This window comes from Pogona vitticeps, chromosome 2, assembly GCF_051106095.1.
Source record: "Pogona vitticeps strain Pit_001003342236 chromosome 2, PviZW2.1, whole genome shotgun sequence".
NCBI lineage: Eukaryota > Metazoa > Chordata > Lepidosauria > Squamata > Agamidae > Pogona > Pogona vitticeps.
The window spans coordinates 174,724,548-174,749,126 of record NC_135784.1 but is presented as its reverse complement, the minus strand read 5'-3'; the positions used below and the strand labels follow the sequence as shown (position 1 = coordinate 174,749,126).

Genomic DNA, 24,579 nt, shown 5'->3' with positions numbered 1-24,579 from the left:
AGAGAGACTGCCTCCGGGCAAGATGTCGGCCGCCGCCACCTTTAGAAAGGGCACAGGCGACGGATGTTCTTTCCTTCTTTGTTCGGCTCACACCGGAAGCGGAAGTCGAGACGGAGAGACGCTCTGGCCTCCCATTGTCAGCCCCCCTTGTCTTGTTTCAGAACAAGGGAACTGGCTGGAAGAGAAGGGGGCGAAGATGGTGAGCGGCTAGTCCGGTTCCCCGTCGGGAGGCCGCGGGTTCTGCCCCCTCCGGGCAGGGGGCGGGAGGCGCTGGGGGGAGCGGGACCTGGATATACTGCATGCGTGTGTGTGTGTGTGTGTGTTGGGGGGGGCGGCGGCGGCTTTTAGGTCGGAGGGGCTTCTGCGCCCCTTTACTAACTTCAGGGTTCGGCCGATCTGTTCTGACCCCGAGCATTTGCAAAGAAAGTGCGCGCGCGTGTGTGAGAGAGAAAGGATTTGGGTAAAGGTGCGAAGCTTGCACCCGTTTCCTTTTCCGGCCAAGCCTTGTTTCCTTTGGCTGACAGCAGGTGTACAAGATTCCCTTGGCAACGAATCGGAGACTTTTTTCCCGATTGCCCGTTGAAATCGGACTCTTGGCCTCTCCTCCGGCCTTTTTCACAAAGTCCTCCTGTTGCCCAGTAGGATTTAACACTCTACGAAGCGCCTCCGGCCGAAGTGCTGTTATCCGGAGTGGAGTATGAAATGAGGGTGACCAGAGTGAGGTTCTTCACTCTCCTTCCCGAGCTGTTTGCCACCATTAATCCATTGCACCTCTTTCTTCCTCCTCCTAGGATGAATTCTCTGATCCTGATCTGGGGGTTTTGGGTGAAGAGTCCAAATCGGAGAATGGGGAGAATGCACCTGTTTACTGCATCTGTCGCAAACCTGATATCAACTGCTTCATGATGTAAGTATTGGAGGAAAAGATGTCCGAAGCATGCAATTGTTTATATGTGGCATGGAAGGGAGGAATTTAGGTGCTGAAATAATCTGACAAAGTCTTGTGAGCCGTAGGATGTCCTGCCATCTACAGTCAGGTTGTTCTGGGTGTTGTTATATTCCGATAGGTTTGGGGAGGCATTGCTTTTTTATTTTATTTTATTTTTTAATTCAAGAGAAAATGTGAAATAATGTATGATGCAGGAATAATAATAGGCAGATGACAGGCTAACAATACAATCATTTTTGAGTGTTTGCTAGAACTCTCCGTTTCATCAAAAGCAAAGTATGGGCTCTCTGAAGTGGGGCAGTGTAAGATGAAAGGAGATGGTGCCTCTGGACATGTGTTCTGAATCCTCTCCTCCCTCCCCCCTCCCCCGGACACACCAGAATCCGCCTCAGCTTCCTTTTCATTTCAGCAGCCTACTCTAGATATTTTTTGTTACTGCTGTTTTTCAACAATGAGGAGTCATGGCCTCTTGCTACACTATCTAGTCACCCAAACATTTGTTAGCAGATTCTAACCTGTCATCCACCCATTGTGGAAGAGAGTGCTGTGCTTTCTATGGTTGCCTGTCCTGTTGAAGGGAACATGTCAGTGAGAGGGTGCCTAATGAGCCCTCCCATGTCAGTTTACTCAAGTGCAAAAGAACTTTCTGCAGAGAAACCTCACTTCTCTCCCTCTTCTCCCTCCCTCCCAGAGGCTGTGATCACTGCAATGAATGGTTCCATGGACACTGCATTAATATTACGGAGAAGATGGCAAAGGCCATTCGGGAGTGGTACTGCATGCAGTGCAGAGGTGAGTTGCAAGACCAGATGGTGTCAGGATTAGAGGTGGGCCTCCTAATCCTGGGCAAACACTTCAAGAAACACTTCTGTTGCAGACAACATGCTTGAACATCCAGATTTTGTTTCTAGCACTCACATGTTTGTATTATCTCTGATGTTTGCAACTACATCAGTTAAAAAAACAACTCCAGGTTCTTGCAATTTGGATTTTTAGGACAAGTAGCTGCCTTTTTTAAAAAACTAAAATACTGTAAGAAAGCTTCTGTGTGAATAAATGGAAGTTTTACATTTTAGCTTGATATTTTCCTTACTGTATTTTTGTTTTAACTGGCATTTAAAATAGCTGTTTATGGAGATCTTACAAACCGATTGCCGACACTCTTCCACTGAGGTCCCCTTCTCACCATGCACCCTGTTTTGGAAGTTTTGATATGGTTCTGTTTGTACTTCTCAGAGGTTTATTGTGTTCTTCCTTCCTTAGACAGGCATAATTTTGGGAAGTTTATCAAATGTTTGATTGGACCAGGCTAGCTTAGCTTTATAGACAAAGCTGCATTTGCTGCTATATTTATACCAGTTTTCATCAACTCGGCAGTTTGCAGGTGCCCTGGGCTTGCGAGTCCCATTTTCCATGCCAGCAGGACCATTAGCTGGCTGGGAATAATGAGGGTTGTACTCTCAAATTTAGGTGGCCATCCTGTTGAAGACATATAATTTTAGGCTACTTTCTAAATTGGGTTTGAAACCTGTGAGTTTTCTTAATGGGTTTCTCTTTTTCGTTCTACAGAGAGAGATCCAACACTTGAGATTCGCTACAGGCATAAGAAATCCAAGGAGAAGGACCGAGAGGGGGAGCAGGAACGTGCTGAGAAGGATGAATTGCGGGCGAAGGCCCAGGAGTTAGCTCTGGAACAGAGTCGCAACTCAAAAGTAAGATTTCAGCATTGATAAGTCTTAGATATCAGCCACATGCTAAGCACTCCAGAATATTAGTATATATGCTGAGCTGGAGTTCTGAACATCCTTCAGAACCCTGGAGCAACTGCCGAGTCCCAACAGTCATTTTTTGACTGTTGGATGGACTTCAGGTAAATACTCTGCCCTGTTTGTGTCCTTCAGTTCAGCTGTACCTACTTTTGATAGGTGGTACAAAGGCTGTTTTGATGATCCCAAGAGTGTAACAGGTCCTATGTAGAATTATATGTGGAGTTTAGCCATTCAGTAGAAGTGTTCATTTGGTCATTTTGCTGTAGTAGCCACTTCTTTCTCCTCCTTTCCTGCCAAAAGTGGAACATGTAACCCAATAAGAAGCTGCATGTATATGCTACAGATCAGATCAGTGCCTTGCTAGAACAGATTAAGTTTTTTTGGTTTTCTTCCCTCTCTCTCTTGCTTACTCCATTGTTCGCTCAGAGCTGAGAGAATCTGTTCATAGGATATCTGGGTGGTAACAGCAGGATTTTGTTGACACCACTGTGTAGTTTTAGAATTCAATTTGGTATCCATAATTACAGATTTCTGGGAAAATCCAATGTACCAGTACCTTGGTGTTTTTTTTAACTAACATTAAGTTTTATATAGTGGAAAGGTTTACAAAATTGTAAGTTGTTTATGGCAGTGTCATTGGATGAGTCCAAAGGCAGAATCTTGTTAGGGAAACCAAGAACAGAAGGGTAATCATTCTTAATATCTTCTTCTCCAGCAGGCTGTCCTTTGTGTGGCTGGTTGTGTGCTGGGCCAATTTAATGAACAACAAACACTCTAGTGAATCGGGGAAACCCCTGTGAACTTGGCCATACATGTGTGTAACACTGTACTGTACTATCCGAAACATTTAGAACAGCAGATTTAAACTGCTAAGCAAAGGACTGCTTCCCTCTCTTTTCTCTTTCTGCTTCTCTATCATTATTTCCAGACATAGAAAATTCTGACGCTGTATACCTTAGATCAGTAACTGGAGATACCTAGGCAAAATTTGTCGCTTTAAAATGGTCCCTTATCATCAGGTCCTAATATGGATAGTGCTCCATCTTTTGGATAACAACATTGCCAGTATAATTTTAAAAACCAGTGTAACAACTGGAACTATTATTAAAGACTCTTTCTTTTTAAAGTTAGTGACCATTTATTCGCTACTTCTGAAACATTAGGTTTTGGGTATCATTCCACAGATTTCCTAGCCATGTTTATAATTTTCTGGGTTTATTTTTAAAAGAATATTTTGCAAAATTATTCAAAAAGAAGTGCACTAGTGACAAATAGTAGACCACGCTCTAAAAGTAACAACCCACATGTTCCTCCCCCCCAAAATTCACATCAAGAAAGGAGGCCTTTTTTGTAGGCTCTGCCAGGGAGGGAAGTAGAAATTTTCAGTGCAGCTTGATCTCGGCTTTAGAAAATAAATGCCTTATTTGCCAGAGCCATGTTCTTGTAGGGCTGCTCAAATAGTATTTTGCTGTTTTGTTTCTGGCGGATTACACTGGTTTTTAATATTGGCTTCTTCCTACAGGTGAACTGTTTTATGTTTGGAACACCCCCAGAAAAATGGAATGGTAGACCACTTCTGAGTATTCTGTACCCAGAAAACCCTGGAAGTAGTTGCCATAAGTCACAATCAACTTAGTTGTACCTAATTATTATCAAGATAGAAAGCCTTCTTTAAGCCATTAGCAGTCTGGAAGCAGCAAATAAATAAGAAATATGTTTTGGAAGTTGACGGTGTGGTGATTGTGGCCTGTAAAACCATACAGCGCTAAATGAGATCCAAGAGTTATCCAAACAGTTTGCCTGCCTAGGCAGGAAATCCACAGCGGAAGCATCTCTGGCAGAGAACTTTCCAACCTTCATTTCATATACTTACATGATGTAGAGACCACCACCTTCTGACAGTTTCTTCCTCTTTTAAGCAGCTGTTATTGGCAGTCAGTCCTTCTTAATGGTTAGCTGATTTCTCTTCTATTGTCATTTGAATTCATTGGCTTGGTCCCTGTCCCATGAATTGTTCCATTTCTCATGGGACAGCCTTCCAGATATGAAGATAGCTCTCATGTTGCCTTCCAGGCTTCTCTTCTCCAAGTGTAGAAGATGCACCTCTCTGAACCTTTCCTCATATAGCTTATTTTCAGGCCATTTTACTATCTTGGTGTCTTCCTCTAGACATGTCCTAGTTTCTCAATATCCTTATATAATGATCATCATCATCTTAGAACTGGAATGACCCTACGGATCATGGAGTTCAGCCCCTCTCAAGGAGGCACGGATCAAACTCCCAACCTCTCCTAAACCACAGAGCTATCCAGCAGTTTCTATGGTTCCTTCTTGAATTATGGCACCTAAAACTGGACACAGTTGAATACAAGAATATAAACACAGGGCTCTGTTTTTTATATATATTTATTGAATTATCATGTCATATAATATTGGCTGTGACTGACAATGGCTTATGAAGATTTCAGTCAAATGTCCAGCCTAGCCCTGCTTCTTGAAACCTTTCTTGACTTGTGATCTCAGGGACTGGTTCCATGACCTTCTGCAGTCTGGTCCCTCTTCGGTCCTCTGAGTGTAAAGTTTCACCTGGTGCTTTGGTCAGGAAGCCTGTGCCATCCCCGTAGGAGTCTGGTGAGGAGGTCTGCCTGCCCATATCTGGGCTATGTTTTCCCTTTTTCAGGTTCTGTCTTTAATCTTGGCTGTTTTGAGATCCATCTCCATGTGTCGTCTGAGTTCATGCTTTATTGGTCATTATTACTCTTGACAGAACAACCTGCCACAGATTGGGGCTTTTTTGCATGTAAGGCATAGTGGAGGCTGGGGGAGGGGGGGCTCAACGTCTCCTTCCCTTGCTTCCTGTCTTCTCACTACCTTGCCCTCAGCAGATCAAGCGCTCGGCGCGCATGTGCGGCGAATGCGAAGCCTGCCGGCGCACGGAGGATTGTGGCCAGTGTGATTTCTGTCGCGACATGAAGAAGTTTGGGGGACCCAACAAAATTCGCCAGAAGTGCCGCCTGAGGCAGTGCCAGGTTCGGGCTCGGGTGAGTGTCTCTTGGGGGCCCTTTGCTGCCCAGCGGTCATTGCATGTTTTCTCTGTGGGGCACTTTCTTGGCTGCTCCACCCCAGAGGGGCAGCCACCTCCGACTGAAGCGGTTGATTTGTGTCTAGCTCACACGTGATTTTTTGTTTCCCATTCTTTTCTTCCTAGGAGTCCTATAAATATTTTCCAGCTTCGGTAAGTTTCCTTTTTCCCTCCAGTTTTTTTTTCTTTTGCTTTCTCTTTAATTTAAAACTCAGGATTGAATATAGATGAGTGTTAAGCTGGGACTCCTGGTTTTTTTTAACCCTAGATAGGGGAGCAGAATAAGGAGGGGCCTATACATGCAACAGAACGAGGTCACCAAAGGGGCTTATCAGCCTCTGCTTCTTCAGGAGCAAGTGAAGTACATTGCTTTTACATATTTAAAAAGCCCCGAGCTTGGTATGTTACTTTAATAAAAGAAACTAGTTATAGTTAAAGTGATTAATTACCATGAAATTTATTCATATCAAAGAAATGCTTTGCTTTGAAACTTAGTACGGATAGAACCTCCACGGCATCAGTATCTGCAGATTCGCATATCCAGTGCCTGGAAATATTAAATAAAAACCCCCACAATGTATTTAGCAGAACTGGCCACCAGAAGGAGCAAGAGCATGCTATATATAGCTATACAGTAGTGCCTCGCTAGATAATGATAATCTGTTCCACTGAAATAGCTGTTTAGCGAAATCATCGTCTAGCGAAAAGCATTTCCCCTTTGGAATGCATTGAAACCTGTTTAATGTGTTCCAATGAGGAAGAATCGTCGTTGTCTAGCGAAGATCAGCCGTAGGAAAGCCGCTTTGTGAACCGCCAATCAACTGTTTAAATAGCTGTCTTGCGAAGCTTAGGTCCTGAAAACACCCGTTTTGCGAGCACAGAAGGAGCTGTCAAAATTGTTGTCTAGCAAAAATTGGTTTGTGAAGCAGGGACCAAACATTGTCCAGCGAAATTCCCCCATAGGAATCACTGTTTTGCGAATCGCTATAGCGATTGCAAAAAATCAGTGTCTAGCGAAAAAACTGTCATGCGAGGTAACTGTCTAGCGAGGCACCACTGTATTTCTATTTCCACTTTTTAAGGCATCCATGTGGGGGACTTGGAACTGATTCCCCATGGATATCATGGTCCTGCTATACAATAGTAACTTTAGAAAATTCAATCATAATGGCATAAGCTCCTGGCCCAAGTAATGAGACTACATGCTCTGTACCTGGACAATTAATGACAAAAAATTCTGTATCATAAAAGGAGTGAAGGAGTCCCTTCCTGTGTTACAATTGTAATGTAATATAGTTATTCCCTAGTCACTGAAAGCAGGAGTTAATTATAGTTTTTTTTCTGACTTATCAGCCTCCAAACAAAATAATAAGAAAAAGAAGAAGACAAAAACATTGTAGCACTTTAAAGACTTAACTGCTATATTTTAATGTGAGCTTTTTTTAGAGCAGTCTACTTCCTGAGACATGCCACGAAAGCTCACATTAAAATATAGCAGTTAGTTTTTAAGGTGCCACAACACTTTTGTCTTTCTTTTTACATTTTTCTTTAATTTTTGACCTGATATGCTAGCACAGACTAACAGAGCTTCCTCTTCGAAAACTGTTTCTAACTAGTTTCCCCCCCCAAAAAAAAGTCTGTAATATTTTTTCTTAGAAGACAAACTCGCATGGGGGAAAGGAAAATTCGGGAAGGCCCTTCCTTTGGATTGTGCTCTCTTTCTGTTATTCTTGCAGGGAATAAGCTTTTCTCTCCCCACCTCCAATGTGTGGGAGTGTTCGCCTACGATATCCCCAAGTTCTGCCCGAGTGGGCAAGTCCCCACCATCATCTCATTCCCATTTCCTTCTGCAGCATGTATAGGTTTAAGTCTGGTTTTTAGTTGGTTGGCCTTGGGAGGGCTGGATTCTTGAGCACCTGGTTCTGTATTGTCAGCTACAGGTGGCTGCTGGGCAGTGGAGCCCTGCTGATTTAAACTGGTTCTGAGCCTCTTTTTTTTCCTTCTTCCTTTTTTTTCCTTTTTTTCTTTTTATCTTGGAAAAAATGAATGGGTGTTGGGGTTCTCTTTGCTTCCCGCGCTTTTGCTGCTTGACCACGAGCCCTGTTTTCTCTGTTTGACCACTGCTGCGCACAGAGGGAGAGAGGGGTTGTGTTTGTGCTGTTTCAGTGCCTTGTGCTTGGGAAGCCAGACCGATGGCTTCTTTAATGCTTTCCTCTCCCTCTCTTCCTCTCCTTTCCCCCTTTTCTCTCACTGCCTTCTCCCACCCTTTTCCCCCATTTCCCCAAATGCTCAATAGATGTTACGGGGGCGGGAGGATGATCTACAGATGCTAAAGGAACAGCTAGAATCGTCTGCTACACCCGAACCTCTGTCGGATGACGATCTGCACATAGACCCCGATTTGTATCAGGAGCTTTGTTCAGGGGCCTTCGATGATCAGAACCTGGTGAGGCCTGTGATGGATCCATACTCTTGGGATTCCTAGGTCAGGTTGGCAGGAGAGCTGTTTGGACAGAGATACTGTCCTGTACCTTGTGCATTCTAGGTCCCCCCCCCCAATGCCTTCCTTCTGCACATTCCTTAATGCTGTACTCTGAAATTATTCTGATCAAATCTACTTTTATATTTATATCTCAGATATCAGCAAACGTCCAGCTAAATACTTAATGGCATTATGTGATCTAGCGTTCCCCCACATTTTCAGCTCTTTGGAAGCCTTGTGTGCTGTCTCTGCCCCTCTCATTCCAGCGTACCTCCATCCTTCACTTCCTTCCTTCCGTCTTTTCTCTCTGGTCTCTGTATTTGTCCGTCCTGGCTTTTTTCAAGTCTTCAGTTGCTTAAGGGGTCAAATTAGACATTAGGCTGCTTCTGCGACATGATTTCCTCAGAAATACAGCAGGCTTCCTTTGCTTTTAGGTAATGTTTACCGTGCAGTAATCAATTAAAAAAACAAAATACGTTAAATGTGGTCGGTGAAGAAAATCATGTGCTATGAAATATAGCTTTTTTAGTCACTTGAGGGAGCAGCTATGTAAAACGCATCATAAATATATTGTCTAATTTGACCCTAACTTTAACCCTCCTCTCCCTTAAATTTCCATTGCCTCTTTGCTTGCCTAGCATTTTTTTTCCTGCTGGCAAACAGGGCTTTCTTTAGACCCTGAGTGGGCAACCGATGGCCTTCATTATATTCTTGTACTGTAAACTCCCATCAATCTTGCAGCATGATAAATAGTGGCGGATGATAAAAGAACTGCCAAAATTTGCCCACCCCTGCTTTTAGAACTTTCACTTCTCTCATGGAAGCTGCTTTTCGTAAGCGCTCTAGTGCCAACACTTTCCCCTTGAGAAGTTAGACCGTTTGTGAACATTCCGTTGTTGCTGAAGAGCTAGTAGTAACTTGAAACAAGTGCCTGCAGTTCTTTGGAATAATCTAGTTCCCAAAATCCAGAGTTTTCATAAGCTTTCTAAAGTCCTCCAGCAAAAGTGAGAATGGCAGCATTTAAGGATGTGAAGTGAGAGGTATAGTAGCACAAGAGGTTTTCCATCACTATGGAAGCCAGCTTCATACCCATATTCAATACTGTGTTGCTTAGAACCTGGTGGATTGTGGGCAAGATCTGTTCTCTTCTGTTGCCAAGAGGAAACAAAGAGCAGAACTGGGATGAGGAAGCAGGCACTGTTCTGGCTTTGTCTAGTACAGAGTGGGTGATTCTTGGCAATGATTCAAGGGCCAGTTTTCACATTGTCCAGTAGCCTGGGGCCACTCACCCCCCCCCCCCCAAAAAAGAAAAGCTGCCTAAGATCTCAACCATGTTTTGATTTTTCAGCAGCTATTTTATACAGTAGGACCCTGCATTCATGAGGCTGGATTCAAAGCCTAAAATATTAAAAATATTAAAAGGATAAAAAAACCTAGAAAATATTTTCATTATGTATTTACCAGAATTGGCTACAAGAGTGAATCAGTACAGTATTCTTGTGTTTTAAGAATACTCAGCATGGTCATTGGCTCCCTCTAGTTGCCAGTTCTGGTAATACATGGTGAAAATACTTTTTTCTAGTTTTTTTCTTTCATTTAGTATGCTATGCAGTATTTGCTATTACCTATGGTTTTCAGTCTCGGGGGGGGGGGCTTGCAACTAGCCCCCTGCAGATACTGGGTCCTACTGTACTTTTTAAAATGTATTGGAACTTATTTTTATGAGAGAACATTTTCACTGCTTTTATTTTTTGCTTAAAATCATGATTTGGTACCTTAACTGGTGGCATTGAATAAGGTAGTCTACAGTTGGGAGTATTCAGTCAGCTTTCTTTCAGTTTATTTGTGGCAAGTATTTACTAGTTTCTCTGCTGCCTAAATGTTTGGTTCTTTAACAGTCCTTAACCACTGGATCCTGTAAGAGGAAATAATAAATGGTTGCCAATTAAATTGCTGAGAAACTGTTTGAAGACTTCTGGTCGCAGGCTTCCTTATTTAGTTATAGCAATTATGGGACAAGAGTTATAAACCAAGATAAAAGCAGTAAAGAGTGGCCAAGATCTTGTTTTTTGGCATAGCAAATTGCATTAGAGTATGTCCATTGAATCAGTGGGGATTTGGTGAGTCAACTCTTCCATAAATTCTGGTCAAATAGCCTGACTATTAACCGTGACTTACTTTAGCATTGCAGGGCTCAGTTAGAGTAGATCTATTTGAGTCAATGGAACTTGCGGAGTTGTTGATTCAGTGGGCCTACTTTAATGTGATTTGTTACGCTAAGTAGCAGGCCATTGTTTTATTAGTAATTATATTTAAATAACTTTGACAAAACATAAAATAGCTGCTGAAACCAGGACTACTCATTTTTCATATCGGATTGCACTGCTGATTTTGGAGGACCTTTTTTTGTTCAATATTTTGGAGTGCCAGAGGGGTCTGCAAAAGCGGTTTACGGCCACAGGATGTCCACCACTGGTCTAATAACTTTCAACTCCTTTTCTGATCTTTGGAAAAAGTATTTCTTGGAAGTAAGCCATATATTCTGATATCTTCAGTATCATGGTTAAAATTAGTTTGTGTCCTGTTCAGGATAAACGTTGTCCTTTTTTGGGGGGGGGGGGGCAGGAGCAGGGGTGGAAGGAGACCAGAAGGAGAGCTGGCTTTTCTGACTGTTCTTCGGTACTGGCTTTTCTCATAATAGCTTTGGCCCATTGCTGGCACCTGCTCAGTGCTAGGCTGCCTTCCTGGTGTACGGATCCCTTCATTTCTCTTTTCCTTTCTCCTAGCCGTGGCTCAGTGATACGGACGATGGGCCCTTGTTCGATCCTGTGTTGCGGAAGCGTGCCGTCAAGGTGAAGCATGTCAAGCGGAGGGAGAAGAAATCTGAGAAGAAGGTGAGGCGTCTAAAGGCAGGCAGCCTGCATTGCAGGGCACAAAGGGTTTGAGCAACTGAGTGGTAGATTTTTTTTAAGTGGCCAGCCCTGCACTGAAGATACATCCTTTCTGGCCAGAGAGGGGAACTCTTGATCCCCTAAATAATTTTGAACTACATTTCCCATAACCTGTTACCATTGGCTGATGGGAGCCATAGGCCAGAATACAGCTGGGCGGGGGGTGGTTTTGTGGGTCGTGTAATTACAATTACACCTGCCAGTGAAACCAGATGACTTTCTCTTTAAAATGTACACACTGAGTGGTAGTTTTTCCTTTATTCCTCCTTGATATGAACTGGACTGTCAGTATGAGTCTCCTGCCATTGACAAGGAGAATGTTAACCTTGCCTTCTTAGAGCAAATAAAGGCCCATCTCTCTTCGCTGCTTTTTCCAACCATAACCAGCCAGATGTTTCTGAGCGTGCAGGACAAAATGAACCACCATATCCTTTCATTTATGAAGTAGGGCCCCTGTATCCACTGGATCGGTATCTGTGGTCTCACCTGCAGCCTATAAATATAATCTATTAAAAGAAAAGAAAAAAATCTAGAAATAGATATTTTCATGGTGTATTTTCCAGAACTGGTCACTAGAGGGAGACAGAGACCATGCTATTCTTGTTGGTGAAGACTATATTTATGCCTCAATTTATGACCATAATCCATTCCAGAAGATGGACGTAAGTTGAAAATGGTCGTAAGTTGAAGCACCATTTCCCATTGAAATGCATAGGAACACAATTAATCCGTTCCAGCATTTTAAAAAAATACCAACCCCCCCCCAAAAAAAACCTGTAAAACACTGCAAGCTTACCTTACCATTCCAAAGCCTTCTCTGATTGCAGCGGCAGCCTGGCCGGGATGTTCCATCCACTTGCCTCCCAACGGGCTCCTACAGTGGCGGCCCAGCACCAGGAGGCTGAACGTGGCTGGGATGCTCCGGCCACTCACCCTGGCCTCGTCCTCCACCATGGCTGGCCCCACCGTATGAACCCGTCGGGAGGCAAGCGGCCAGAGCATCCCGGCAATGCTCAGCCTCCCGGCATTGGCCCGCCTCCGCCACCACTGCATCCCTTTCCCTAACCGTTGGGGTGAAAGAGCTACAAAGCAGCAGCCTCTTTGCCACCAATGGTTTGTAAAAAGGTTCCCCTTGATATTTAGTCCAGTTGTGTCCGACTCTAGGGCGCGGTGCTCATCCCAGTTTCCAAGCCGTAGAGCCAGCGTTTGTCTGAAGACAGTCTTCCGTGGTCACGTGACCAGTGCAACTAGACACGGAATGTCGTTATCTTCCCACCGAGGTGGTACCTATTTATCTACTCGCATTTACATGCGTTCGAACTGCTAGGTTGGCAGGAGCTGGGAAAGCGACGGGAGCTCACTCCGTCGCGTGGATTCGATCTTACGACTGCTGGTCTTCTGACCTTGTAGCACAGAGGCTTCTGCAGTTTAACCCGCAGCGCCACCACGTCCCTTAAAATGCAACGGTTTGAATTTCCCCCCTTTCCCCCCTGCATTTCCTGGTCACAAGTTGAAGTTGCAGCCGCAAGTCGAAGCAAAATTTTGTGGCCGGACCTGGTTGTACAGTGGTGCCCCGCATGACTATGATAATCCGTTCCAGTAGAAATCACTGTTTAGTAAAATCATCATCATGCGAAAACCGTTTCCCCATTGGAATGCATTGAAACCCGTTTAATGCGTTCCAATGGGGAAAACAGTCATCGTCCAGCGAAGATCGCCCAGAGGGAAGCCATTCTGCAAGTGCTGATCAGCTGTTAAAATGGCTGTCTTGCGAAGCATGGGTCGCGAAAACACAGGGAAGCCATTTTGCGGAGCCACCGATCAGCTGTAGAAATCGTCATCCTGCAAACAAATGGTCCGCAAAGCACGGACCAAATCATCGTCCAGCGAAAATCCCCCATTGGAATGACTGTTTTGCAAATTGCTATAGCGACTGCAAAACCTGATCGTCATGCGGATTCGTCATTTTACGAAGTTGTCATCTAGTGAGGTACCACTGTACGTCGAAATGGTCGTAAGTAGGGGCATATGTAAGTCGAGGCACCATTGCACAGCATAATCTCTGGCTCCTCCTAGTGGCCAGTTCTGGTACTACATGGTGAAATTACTTATTTTCTAGATTTTTTTTTTTTTTACCATCCTCTGTATAAAATTCACTATTATCCACAGTTTTCAGCATCCATGAGGAGGCTTGAAACCAATCCCCTGCAGATACCAGGTCCTACTGTATTTATCCCTTGTAGTTCAACAATACAAAAGAGAATTCCCAACTAACGGCAGTCTTGGTATTTAGATGAATAAATATAATAGTACAGAACTATTTAGGCAGATATAAGAACCTGCCTTAAAGTACATTAGACTGTCCATATAATCCAATTTTTGTCTAGGCATAAGCAGTATTCCCTCCTTACTTTCTGGACTACAGCCATAATTTTGATCACTAACTGTTCTTTCTGGGATGAATGCGAATTGGGGTCCAGAACATTTGAAGAGTACTAGTTTGCCAACCCTTAGTCTGTATACTGTGAGCAAGTACCCATACTGGAGTCCCAAGCAGAGAGGGGCCTTTCCGATGACCTAAAGCCTGCTCCATCCTACTTGAAGTGTCCAAGATTGGATATGGGACCTTAACACCATGCACCCCTATCCTCTGCCACTCTGCTATGGCTCCTCTTGTGTTATTAAATGTGATCTGATAGGAGATTCAAAGCAAAGTGTAAAAGTTACCTAGTGTGTAGCATTGTTGCTTTATAGTTATGATGTGCGACAAAACCTAACATGTACAGTGGAGTCTGGAAGCTGAGTCATAGCAACTGGACTTCTTTCTTATTAGGCTGAAACATTTTGCTGCTCATCCAAGCTACTTGGAGGCAAAATGTGGCCCTCTGCCTATCATTGGACTGCATGGAAGTCCCATCAGCCCCAGCCAGCATAACAAATGCTGAAGAATACTATTGGGAATTGCAGTCTAGCAACATCTGGAGGCCCATTGTTGATTTTGAAGGATAATCTGTAACTAAGTGTATTAGAGCAGGGGTCCGCAACCCTTCGTGGGCTTCCCAGGACTGGGCTGCAGAGATGGATCTCCATCCCCCCCCCATGTTGCACTCATGGGTGTGTGTGTCGTGCTTGCACCCATGCACATGAGGGATTGTCACACATGTGTGCAGGGGATTGTTGCGCAAGTGCGCGAGTGTGATACACCCATTTGCAAGCATGACAGGCCTACCCGCAAGTGCAGGGGTGCCCCTGCCCCCCCTGCATATGGAGCCCACCCACCCCAACCAGTCCATGGTTCCAAAAAGGTTGGGGAGCACTGTATTAGAGGACAGAATCCACTGTTGCATTTCTGTTGCAAGGTAAAGCCACTGGGAAGTATTGGTTAGAGCAGTGGTTCCCAACCTTGAGTCCCCAGATGTTCTTGGACTAAAACTCCCAGAAGCCTTCACTGCTAGCTGTGCTGGCCAGGATTTCTGGGAGTTGCAGTGCAAGAATATCTGGGTTGCCCAAGGCTGGGACTCACTGGGTTAGAGCACAAGAAGATTCCAGTTCAAGAGCTGGTTGCAAAGCTCCCTGAGTGTCTTTGGGCCACTTGCTGTATCCTTGCCTTGTCTACAGCTCACAACAGAGTTGTTATAAAGATCATCTATCTTTGGAGAAAAGATAGTAAATGTGCTGAGTAAAATAGACTAGAGAAGACTAGAGAGGAGAGGCAGGAGCCGCTCTTTGTGGCCTGAAACAATTGTGAGTCTCATTGGCAATGTCCTTGTTGAAGAGGCAGGCCACAGCCTCAGGGCGGCCTCAGTGAAAAGGCCTTGAGGAGCTTCAGTAAAAATGCACAGTCCTCTTTGTGCCCATCAGGGGTCTTGCTGCCTCTTAACTGTATCTGCTGTGTGGTCCTTGCCCTGCAGAAGGAGGAGAAGTACAAGCGTCACAAGCAGAAGCAGAAGCACCGCGACAGGTCCAAGCATGCTGAACGGGTGGACGCCAAAGACCCGTCCTCTTTACAGCAGTGTCTTGGCCCTGGTTGCATCCAGGCTGCCCGGGCCAACTCTAAGTACTGCTCTGACGAATGCGGCATGAAGCTGGCAGCAAAGTAAGAGCCGATCTACTTTGGTTCCTCCTCTCCCTGTTTTTCTTTCTTTCCCCATCTCCTTGGCCTCCTTGCCTTGTCATCCAGCATTGACGGGGGACAGGGAGACAGGCGGGGGTCACCCTCGGAGCAGGCATGGAGTGAGTTGTAAGGAGCTTTGGCGGACAAAACATAGCCAGAGTCGGTGTCTTGGGACTTTCTTTCAGTCTCAGTTCGGCAGTTTCAAGAAACGAGCTATTACGATGTCGTTCAGAAACCACAATGTTTTCTGGCAGCTGAACGAGTTTTATTAGGGAGAAGTTTTCACAGCTCCCAGTTGACACCTCCAGATGCATCCATGATGTCTTATGCTAAATAAAACTTGTTAGTCTTTTCAAGTGCAACAAGACTTTGTAATTTTTAGTCTGTCAGTTCAGACTGACACAGCTGTCTCTCTGGAAATTGAAGTCAATTGATAAACGCCTTAATGTGCTAGTGGGCAATATACAACAGCACAGCCGCCCATGCTAAGCAGCAGATATGATACGCAGGCTGTGGGAATCCTAGGCACCCCTTTTCAGATTTGACACACTTCCCCCTTTAAGATTATCCCCCAGTGTACAAAGGTAAAACACAGGGGCTCACCTTATGCAACTCTCAAATCATCTTTTTCTACTGTATGGAGAAAAGCAGCTTGCAAGTTCTTAATTTTCTGTGGCAGACAATTATCTAAACACCTCTTGAGATATTATCATTGTTAATAATAATGACAACGACAGCGACAGCGACAACAACAACAACAACAACAACAACAATAAAATATTTATTGTTTTATTTATCGACCACCTTTCTCCCGATAAGGGAATCCAAGGTGGCTTACATCATTAAAAGACAATATTTAACAAGAGTAAGTGTATAAATACAGTGGTGCCTCACTTAACGAGCGCACCGTTTAACGAAGAATCCGTATAGCGATCCCTTTTTGGGGATCGCTATACGGATCAGTCCCAATCGCCACACTCGCTTTGCGATGATTGGGGCCTCCGGCGGCCATTTTGGAGCCGCCGAACAGCTGATCGGCGGCTCCAAAATGGCCGCCGCATGACCCGAAATGGCCCCTATCAGTGTTTTCGCGCCCTCCCCTTGCTTACGGAGGTCGCGAAAACGCTGCGGGGGGGCATTTCGGGCCATCCGCGGCCATTAAAACTTAAAACTAAGTTTAATGCGTTCCAATAGGCTTTGCTTACCCACACAGCGATGTTTTCGTATAGCGAAGGTTAATCCGGAATGGATTAACCTCGCTATACGGGGCACCACTGTACTAAAAAAGATCGAGCAAATGCCACAGTAAAAACTGAATAAAAGGAACATCAAAACCACATTCAAAGTAGTAAGGCTAGGCAATCCATTTAAATATCTCACTCCGGCAGCCAGTCACTGAGGGAAAGCTTGTCTGAAGACAAAGGTCTTTGCCTGCTTGCTAAAGGGCAGCAAAGATGGGGCCAGCCTGGCCTCCAGTGGGGGGGGAGTTCCGGAGCGTGGAAACAGCAGCAGAGAAGGCGCTCTCCCGTGTTCCCACAAAATGCACTGTGGCAATTGAATCCCACAATTTAGCATTGAATGTTGTGATATTGTTAGGGGCTACTGTCTTTTGATGTACTGGCAAGTATCGATGGGCCTGCTCTGTCTTTTTCCACAGCCGCATCTATGAGATCCTACCTCAGCGCATCCAGCAGTGGCAGCAAAGCCCGTGTGTGGCCGAGGAACATGGCAAGAAACTGCTGGAGCGGATACGGCGGGAGCAGCAGCAAGCTCGGCTCAAGCTGCAGGAAATGGAGCGCAAGTTTCATGAATTAGAAGCCATCATTAGCCGGGCCAAGCAACAGGCCATCAAGGAAGATGAAGAGGTGCTTGGAAGATGTGTGGGGGGTGGGGGTGGGAGGCCCCTGGCTGTTGGATTTCCGAGATCCTCTCTTGGGTAGACGCTGGAAACATTAACCATGTTCTAACTTCGTAGAAAGGGGGTTCGTGGAAAGGGCCTGGATGGAGCTGTTTTACAACCTGTGTGTGTTCCTTTCTGTGTTTGGATATAGAATTGTCGACCGAAATCCTGCCGCCAGTCCCAACTAGGGTAGATCCATTGAATTAGTGGGATTTACCATCAACAGTTGATACAGTGGGTCTACTCTAATAGGGGCCAGCACCTGGATTTAGTCCATAGATCTTTCATGAGTTCCAGTGGTATTGATACCTTCCCAGAATAAGTCTAGTACTTGTCCTGATAGCCTTGTAATTCCGCACTGTGCCTACAAAACCTGTTTGTTGTCATAGCAGTTTTATGGGAATGGGATCTCTGGAGAAATTGTCACTCTTAACTTCACCTGTTAAGCCAGCCAGCCAGTGCTCTGAGTTCTCTTAAGAATTACATGAGTGCCAGAACTTTTACTCCAGTGGTGATTTCCAGAGATGTTCAGCCCTAGCATGCAGGCCGGGGAAACTTTGGCCCATCAGATATTGTGACCTAAAATCTCCCATTAACCTTCCCCAGCATAGCCAGCGTAAGGTATGTGAGAGTTGTAGTCTAAAACAGCCATTCGCAAAAGGGGCCGTACGGGTCGTGGCACCCTTGACAGGCCACAGACTGGAAACTTCTTCACACACCAGATGCGGGGGGGGGGGGGGAGTATCAGGAGACCAGTATCTCATTGTCTCGTGTGCTCCCAGAAGCATCTGTGAGATACAGGAAGCTGGACTAGGTGGGCCCCTGGCCTGATCCAGCAGGGCTCTTATGTTCACCACTAGAGATGGGTCATAAACTGCAGTTTCACGGTTCAGGTCAGTTCATTATGGAGCCCACACAGGTGTTCTGTGGGCTCCGTGCATTCCCTTCTCTCATCTCCTCTGTGCACTTCCCAATTCCCTGGCTGAAGCGCGCTTCCCTCTCTGCCTCCTCAGCTTGTTTGCCCACTCACCAATCTCTGTGTGCGATTCCCTCCTCTCCTTCTTCCGGCGGCTGCCCACTAAAACACAGCACTGCAGGCTCTCCTGCTCCGCCTCCTCGTCTGAGTGGGTCGCCACTGGAGGGGGCGGGGAAGGAAGCTTGCACTGAGATTAGTGAGTAGGCAGTTGCACTGAGGAGGCAGGGATGGCACCTGTGGAACACCGGGCTGAACCATGGAACTGTGGCCACCTTATAAGGTTTGTTATACTTATACAGTCCTGATTCACCTTAATTCTTTCATTTTGTTTTTATAGCTATGGCCAAAAAAAGGTTGAGAATGGCTACTCTTAAAATACCTAGAAGGTCAAGTGCCCCCTGCCCCCACCCCCACATAGTAGGCTGTGTTGTTTTTCTGAGATCGCCTTTTGCCTCTTTGTGTGACCGTGTCATGTGGTCAACTATGAAGCTTTTGTCAAGTCCATTCTTTGCAGTGTTTTATATTTACCTGAAGCAAGAGACCTATTTGCCCAAGGCAAAGGTCAACTGTATTGTGAGGTGGGGGGCAGTGGGGAATGGGGAGATAGAATGAAAATAGAGGGCAAGAACAGCTGGAAATCAGGGCTGAAAGGAGCAAAGGAAAATGTCCCCAACTGCTTCTACCCTAGCTTAGAGCTGAGATTTCTCCCTGTTACGTATCCTAAGCTTATGTAGCTTGTGACATGGTGATGAGTATATAGTGCATGCTTGGCTTGGAGGGTTATAGATACTGTTCAGATCCACCCCACCCTCTTAGAGTAGGGAGTGTCAGCGATCAACTCCCCTAGAGGATGCTTGACCGTTCGGCAGAAAGTAATTAGAAGCCTGTGCTCCCTCATTAGGCTGAGTCGAGTCCTGGTAACTTCAGCCAAGGGCTGCCCCAACACTTCTGCTTACAAGTCTGCCCTAAAAAGATACTCCAGCAACCTTAGAAAATTCCAAAAAAGGAAGACACATGAGCTATGTAGTCGGTAGACTCACTTTGCTCCATATGGATAGAACGCAGTAGCAAAATGTGGCCCAATATTTCCCCCTAAGGGTAATACTAAGACAGCTCCGCTGTACAAGAGACCAATTGATTTTTATAATTATTATTTTATTAAGAAAAATATAGAAATTCACAAAATAAAGTCATTTTAATGCATAAGCAAGCATATTATCATTTTCAAGGATTGATAAATGAAGCAACAATTCTCTTTAAATACAAAAACACTAAAAATCCTAGAAAAATCTATAAAAAGCTCTATTAGGGTGGGCAAAAGGCTTAAAGCCCCCCTTTCCACCTAATCACCTACACCTCTATCAGTCTGTTACCTGCATGCACAGCAGGCAACAAGACCTAGCAAACTGTAGTCCAAAAAGTCAAAAGAAAAAAAAGAATATTGTCCATGGTAAGAGTTCCTTTTTCAAGCTTAGCTGAAAACCCCCCTTCTTCTCCGTCTCTCACGCTGTCATCCAATCACAGCATGAATTCAGGTAAACAGTCCCTCTTTATCTTCTCTCTTCTCTTCTCATGGGAAACAGGCGTTGTTTTCCTCAATATGTCTGCAATTCAGTCAAAACAAACGACCAGTCTTCTTATCTAGGAATGTCCTCCTCAGGCCTACAGAAAAACATTCCCACATCCTTCTAGAAACACACTATCAGCATGCAGAGATCATTTATACAGAGAACCAATATGGAATCCATTTACATTGTTCACTACTACATATCCCATCTTTAGTACAAGATTTAAACCACATAAATCATTCCATGACAGGGAGGGAAGCAGCTGTTGGGTTGAAAAATCTCAGTTGCTAATTTTGATTTTTCCTTGCTTGTTTTCTAGACCAGTGAAGGAGACAGCGATGACACAGACTTGCAGATATTCTGTGTCTCCTGCGGCCACCCAATCAATCCAAAGGTCGCCCTGCGTCACATGGAGCGGTGCTACGCCAAGGTAGTATTTATTTTAAATGTTTCTGTTCCGCCTTTCTCTCTAAAAGGACCCAAGGCAGCTTCCATTACTAAATCATGTTGCCTTCCTTCTCTGGGCTAGATAACCCTGGTGTTGGATTTCATACCAACGTTCACGTCCATGCTGAGCAAACAGCTTCTTTCTAGCCTGCATTCCAAAGCTGTAAAATGTAAATATTGGTGGCCTGTGCTATAATGTCTGCCCAAGTCTTAGGAAGCCAAGGATGCCATTCTGGATTCTGCCAGTATATCTCCTTCCAAGGCATTTAAGTGAAATCAAAAGCTTGATGCTGTTCATTTACTTAGTAGCATGTTTAATAGCAGGTTTACATAGGAGTACATTCTATTAATCATGGATTCATTTATAGGACCAAGAACTAACCTTTCTTGGTATGACATTTTTAAATATTCATTAAAACATCAAGGAAAGGGTTAATTATCTGCTACCCAATGATGTGAATTGCTATCACTTTCCAATTCACAGCAGTGCTCATGACCTAGACTGTCATGGATTATGAGATTTAAACATTTTTGTCTAAAAGAGTTATGGAAGTAACTGTTCAAAACTTCTGTAGAGGATACAAGCTTGGAGAGGAATGCTGTAGGATGTGACAGGCATAACAAAAGGTGGAACCAGGCACGTCACCTTTTGGCAATAGCTATTTGAAAGGGGGCGGGAGGGAGGGATTGAATTGCTTCTTCACTTCCTGTTGATGCTTAGAAGTTGTGACTCCACTTTCCTTTTCCCCTTCCGCAGTATGAGAGCCAGACATCCTTTGGGTCTATGTATCCAACACGTATTGAAGGGTAAGTTAATGCTCAGGCTTTGCTGCTTGGGGCTGTTTACCAGACCCTTCCCACTAGGGATCATTATACTGATGCAGTCAGTCTTTCAGATCTAGGTAAAGGTTCCCCTTGACATTTAGTCCAGTTGTGTCCGACTCTAGGGTGCGGTGCTCATCCCCATTTCCAACTTATAGAGCCAGCATTTTATCTGAAGACAGTTTCCGTGGTCACATGGCCAGTGCGACTTAGACACGGGGAATGCCATTACCTCCCCACCATCGTGGTACCTATTTATCTACTCGCATTTTTATATGCTTTCAAACTGCTAGGTTGGCAGGAGCTGGCACAAGGGACAGGAGCTCACTCTGTGGTGTGGATTCGATCTTACGACTGCTGGTCTTCTGACCTTGCAGCACAGAGGCTTCTGTGGTTTAACCTGCAGTGCCACCACGTTGCCTCTTTCAGATCTGCTCCTCTGATAATACGAACTGAAGTGGTCCACCCCATGCCAGTGCAAGTGAAAACTAGGTCCGAGCATTTTCTTGAAAAGCTGACTCTCTACTGATCTCTTGGGGTTTAGGAAGGTGTCTTTTGTGGACCAGCCTCATGTTTTCCTCCATGTGAGTGTAGGACTGTTTTGGAAAGATGAATGGCAGTGAAGCACCTCGAGATCACATTTCTGCCTCACAGTGGCTGCATGTCCTCTACATAAGGAAGAGGAGGACCTGTATAAGCAAAATATGTGCATTGCCCCTGAGTTAATGTCCTTCCAAAATCAGTACTGTCCCTCCAAGTTTCTTACTAGAGATGGTAGCAGCCGAGGCAGAATTCTTATGGATTTCAAATGCTTTTCTTCTTGTTTACCCAGCTCACTGAAAACCAAGGTCATTACTTTTCCACTCCTAACCTGTTTGTGGTCCTCTTTTTCTCAGGGCCACGCGTCTTTTCTGTGATGTCTACAACCCACAAAGCAAGACCTACTGCAAACGTTTGCAGGTCCTGTGCCCAGAACATTCCCGGGACCCCAAGGTAGGGACAGAGCTGCTCTCCTTTGCAAACCAACCCCGGCTTTAGGCTAACGTATCATTCAGATCCATGAGGGAAATGGCCATTAATTGGAATACTGTATTTGGCTGAGTGCCTTTATTGGGGGGGGGGGGGAGAAGTGTGCAGTGTGGCAATAAGCATTGAAGTGGCTTTTATTTAACAATAAAAACAAATTTCTAGCTCTTATTGACTACAGAGTTGTATTTCAGAACTTTAGGACAATGCCTCCTGAATAGAGATGGGCCTGGTTCATGCTGGTTTGTTCATTGGTCCAACAGATGTTCTGTGGTTCTGAGGCCCGTCTTCTCTGGTGGGTGCCCACTCAGAGGCAATGCCCTGACTTCCTTGCCCCGCCGCTTCGGGGTGCTGCCTCTGAGTTGGGTGCCTGTCGGAAGAGGTGGGGCTTAGAACTGCGGAATACTGATGGACCAACCACCAAACTGGCAGTTCATGCCCATCTCTGCTCCTGAAACCCAAAGGCATGACTGAACAAAATTTCCAGAGACCAAGGAAAGGAAATCATAGATAACACTTTCTCCTTTCGGATGATTCGCAAAGCAAAATGAGCAACATTCGCATAGCTTCCATGGATAAGGAATTGGGTTTGGATGATCCCACTGCAGAATAGTAATTAAGTTTTGTCAGATGACATGCAGCCACCTGGCTCCGCTTCAATGGTGATCTCCCCATAGGTGCCTGCGGATGAAGTGTGCGGCTGTCCCATGGTGAAAGATGTGTTTGAGCTCACTGGCGAATTCTGCCGGGTGCCCAAACGGAAGTGCAACAGGCATTACTGCTGGGAGAAACTGCGCCGAGCTGAGGTGGACCTGGAGCGAGTGCGCGTGGTATGGATGGGAAACCCTTGAAGTGGTGGTGGGGGCGGGGAAGGAGAGACCAAGGAGGATGGTGGTGCTGTCAGGATTGGGTTGGAGATCACCCTTCTTCAGCGATGGCTCAGTATAATTTCTGTCCCCTTTGCCTTTTGACAGTGGTATAAGCTGGATGAGCTCTTTGAGCAGGAGCGGAATGTGCGGATGGCCATGACCAACCGGGCTGGGCTTCTGGCCCTCATGCTGCACCAAACCATCCAGCATGATCCGCTGACCACAGATTTGCGTACAACCACTGACCGCTGAGCTGGTAATGTCACAGTACGGGAATTGGTGGCATTGGGGGGGTGGGTGGGAAGAGAGGACTAAGTCCAGGGCTGGTCAGGTTTCTGAGATTTTGCCTCAAATAAGAGGCATGCTGGCAGCACTGGATCAATTGGTTCTCCATTAACCTTTGCTCTGGGAACTGACTGACCCTCACTAACCTCTGACACTAGCCAGGGGCTCGGGAGGCACTGGTGCTCATGTGCTGCTTGAGTCGGGGTGGCGGTGGCAGAGTGTGGGGGAATGCAATGCTTTTATTGGCCGCATAGAGGACCAAAAGAGGATTGTGATGGATAGTTTCCTGGATTTAGATGCAGAAATTTAATGGTGCATAAGCCTACCCTTTTTTGTGTAGAAAACTGTCAACTACATCCTCTAGTTTAAACAAGGGCAACACTATAAAGCAGGAGTGGGGAACATGCATCCTTTCAAATGTTGGACTGTAAGTCCCATCAGTCCTCACCACTGGCTGTGCTAGTGAAGGACGATGGGACACTGAAGTCCAAAATGTCTGGAAGACCCAGGTGTTCCCCACTGTGCTATAGAGTCCTGTGTTGCTTTCCCCTTCTCCAATACCCACATGGGTATCCAGTGTGATGTATTGGATAGTAGACTAGGACTTGGAAGGTCTGGGTTTGAGTTCTTGCTCTCCCATTGAAGCTCACTGGGTGTGTGGAAGTGGTAAAACCACCCCTTAAATATCTCACTTACTTTGAAAGTAAGGATCCTATAAGGATTGCTATAGTTTGGTTCCAACTTGACGGCATGTAACTACTACTAAACACTTACATTTCTCTTTACAGGTACTTTCCAAATTTCTGATGAGACCTTCATGATTCAGTGCCAACAGAACCAGAATATTTTTAATGATTTTTTGTAAGCAGAGTTTTCATTAAAATGATCTGGTGTGGCCTCTGTGACTGTAGAATCTAGCTATCTTTGACCCTCATCCCTGTGCCAGTGGCTATTAGCCTTGCTTGTATATACTACTACTTTTTTTAAAAATATTCATGTGGTTTTAAAGGGAGAAAGGCTGGCAGGTAGGAAAGTCAGTGGTGGTTCTTCCTTTTACTCTGACCTTGCCAAAGTGAAAAAGACTGTTTGGGCGCCTTCTGGCTTAGGGCAGCCCCTGTTCTCCTAAGCAGATGAGGTTTCTGGCTCAGCAGTACAGCCTTTCCAGCGCTCACTTCTCATTTGCCTTTCCATGTAGCTGCTGTCAGTGGTAAAGAGACCTACAAAACAGGGCATACAGATGGTTGTACCAGGGCCAGGGCATCAGCTGTGTACAACTGTATCCCTTGTGTGCTCCTGCCAGGAGGCAGAAGAGAAACAAATAAAAGTATCTTGGAATGTT

General features: G+C 45.3%; 1 protein-coding gene across 8 annotated transcripts; it reads left to right on the top strand.

Annotated features, from left to right (window-relative positions):
- Window positions 1-7: 7 nt before the first annotated feature.
- On the top strand, window positions 8-24,579 carry CXXC1 (CXXC finger protein 1). Of its 8 annotated transcripts, none has more exons than XM_020797612.3 (16): window positions 8-199; window positions 792-907; window positions 1,641-1,741; window positions 2,519-2,661; window positions 5,604-5,759; window positions 5,927-5,953; window positions 8,097-8,246; window positions 11,069-11,176; window positions 15,145-15,329; window positions 17,005-17,212; window positions 20,111-20,221; window positions 20,996-21,045; window positions 21,957-22,053; window positions 22,764-22,916; window positions 23,061-23,211; window positions 24,029-24,579. In XM_020797612.3, exons 1-15 carry the CDS (start codon window positions 23-25, stop codon window positions 23,205-23,207), a joined length of 1,929 nt encoding a protein of 642 aa, XP_020653271.3. In that variant the 5' UTR covers window positions 8-22; the 3' UTR covers window positions 23,208-23,211; window positions 24,029-24,579. The 8 variants fall into 8 exon arrangements, with proteins under 8 accessions (XP_020653271.3, XP_078242579.1, XP_072847396.2 ...); XM_078386453.1 differs by having other exon boundaries at window positions 5,601-5,759; XM_072991295.2 differs by lacking the exon at window positions 5,927-5,953.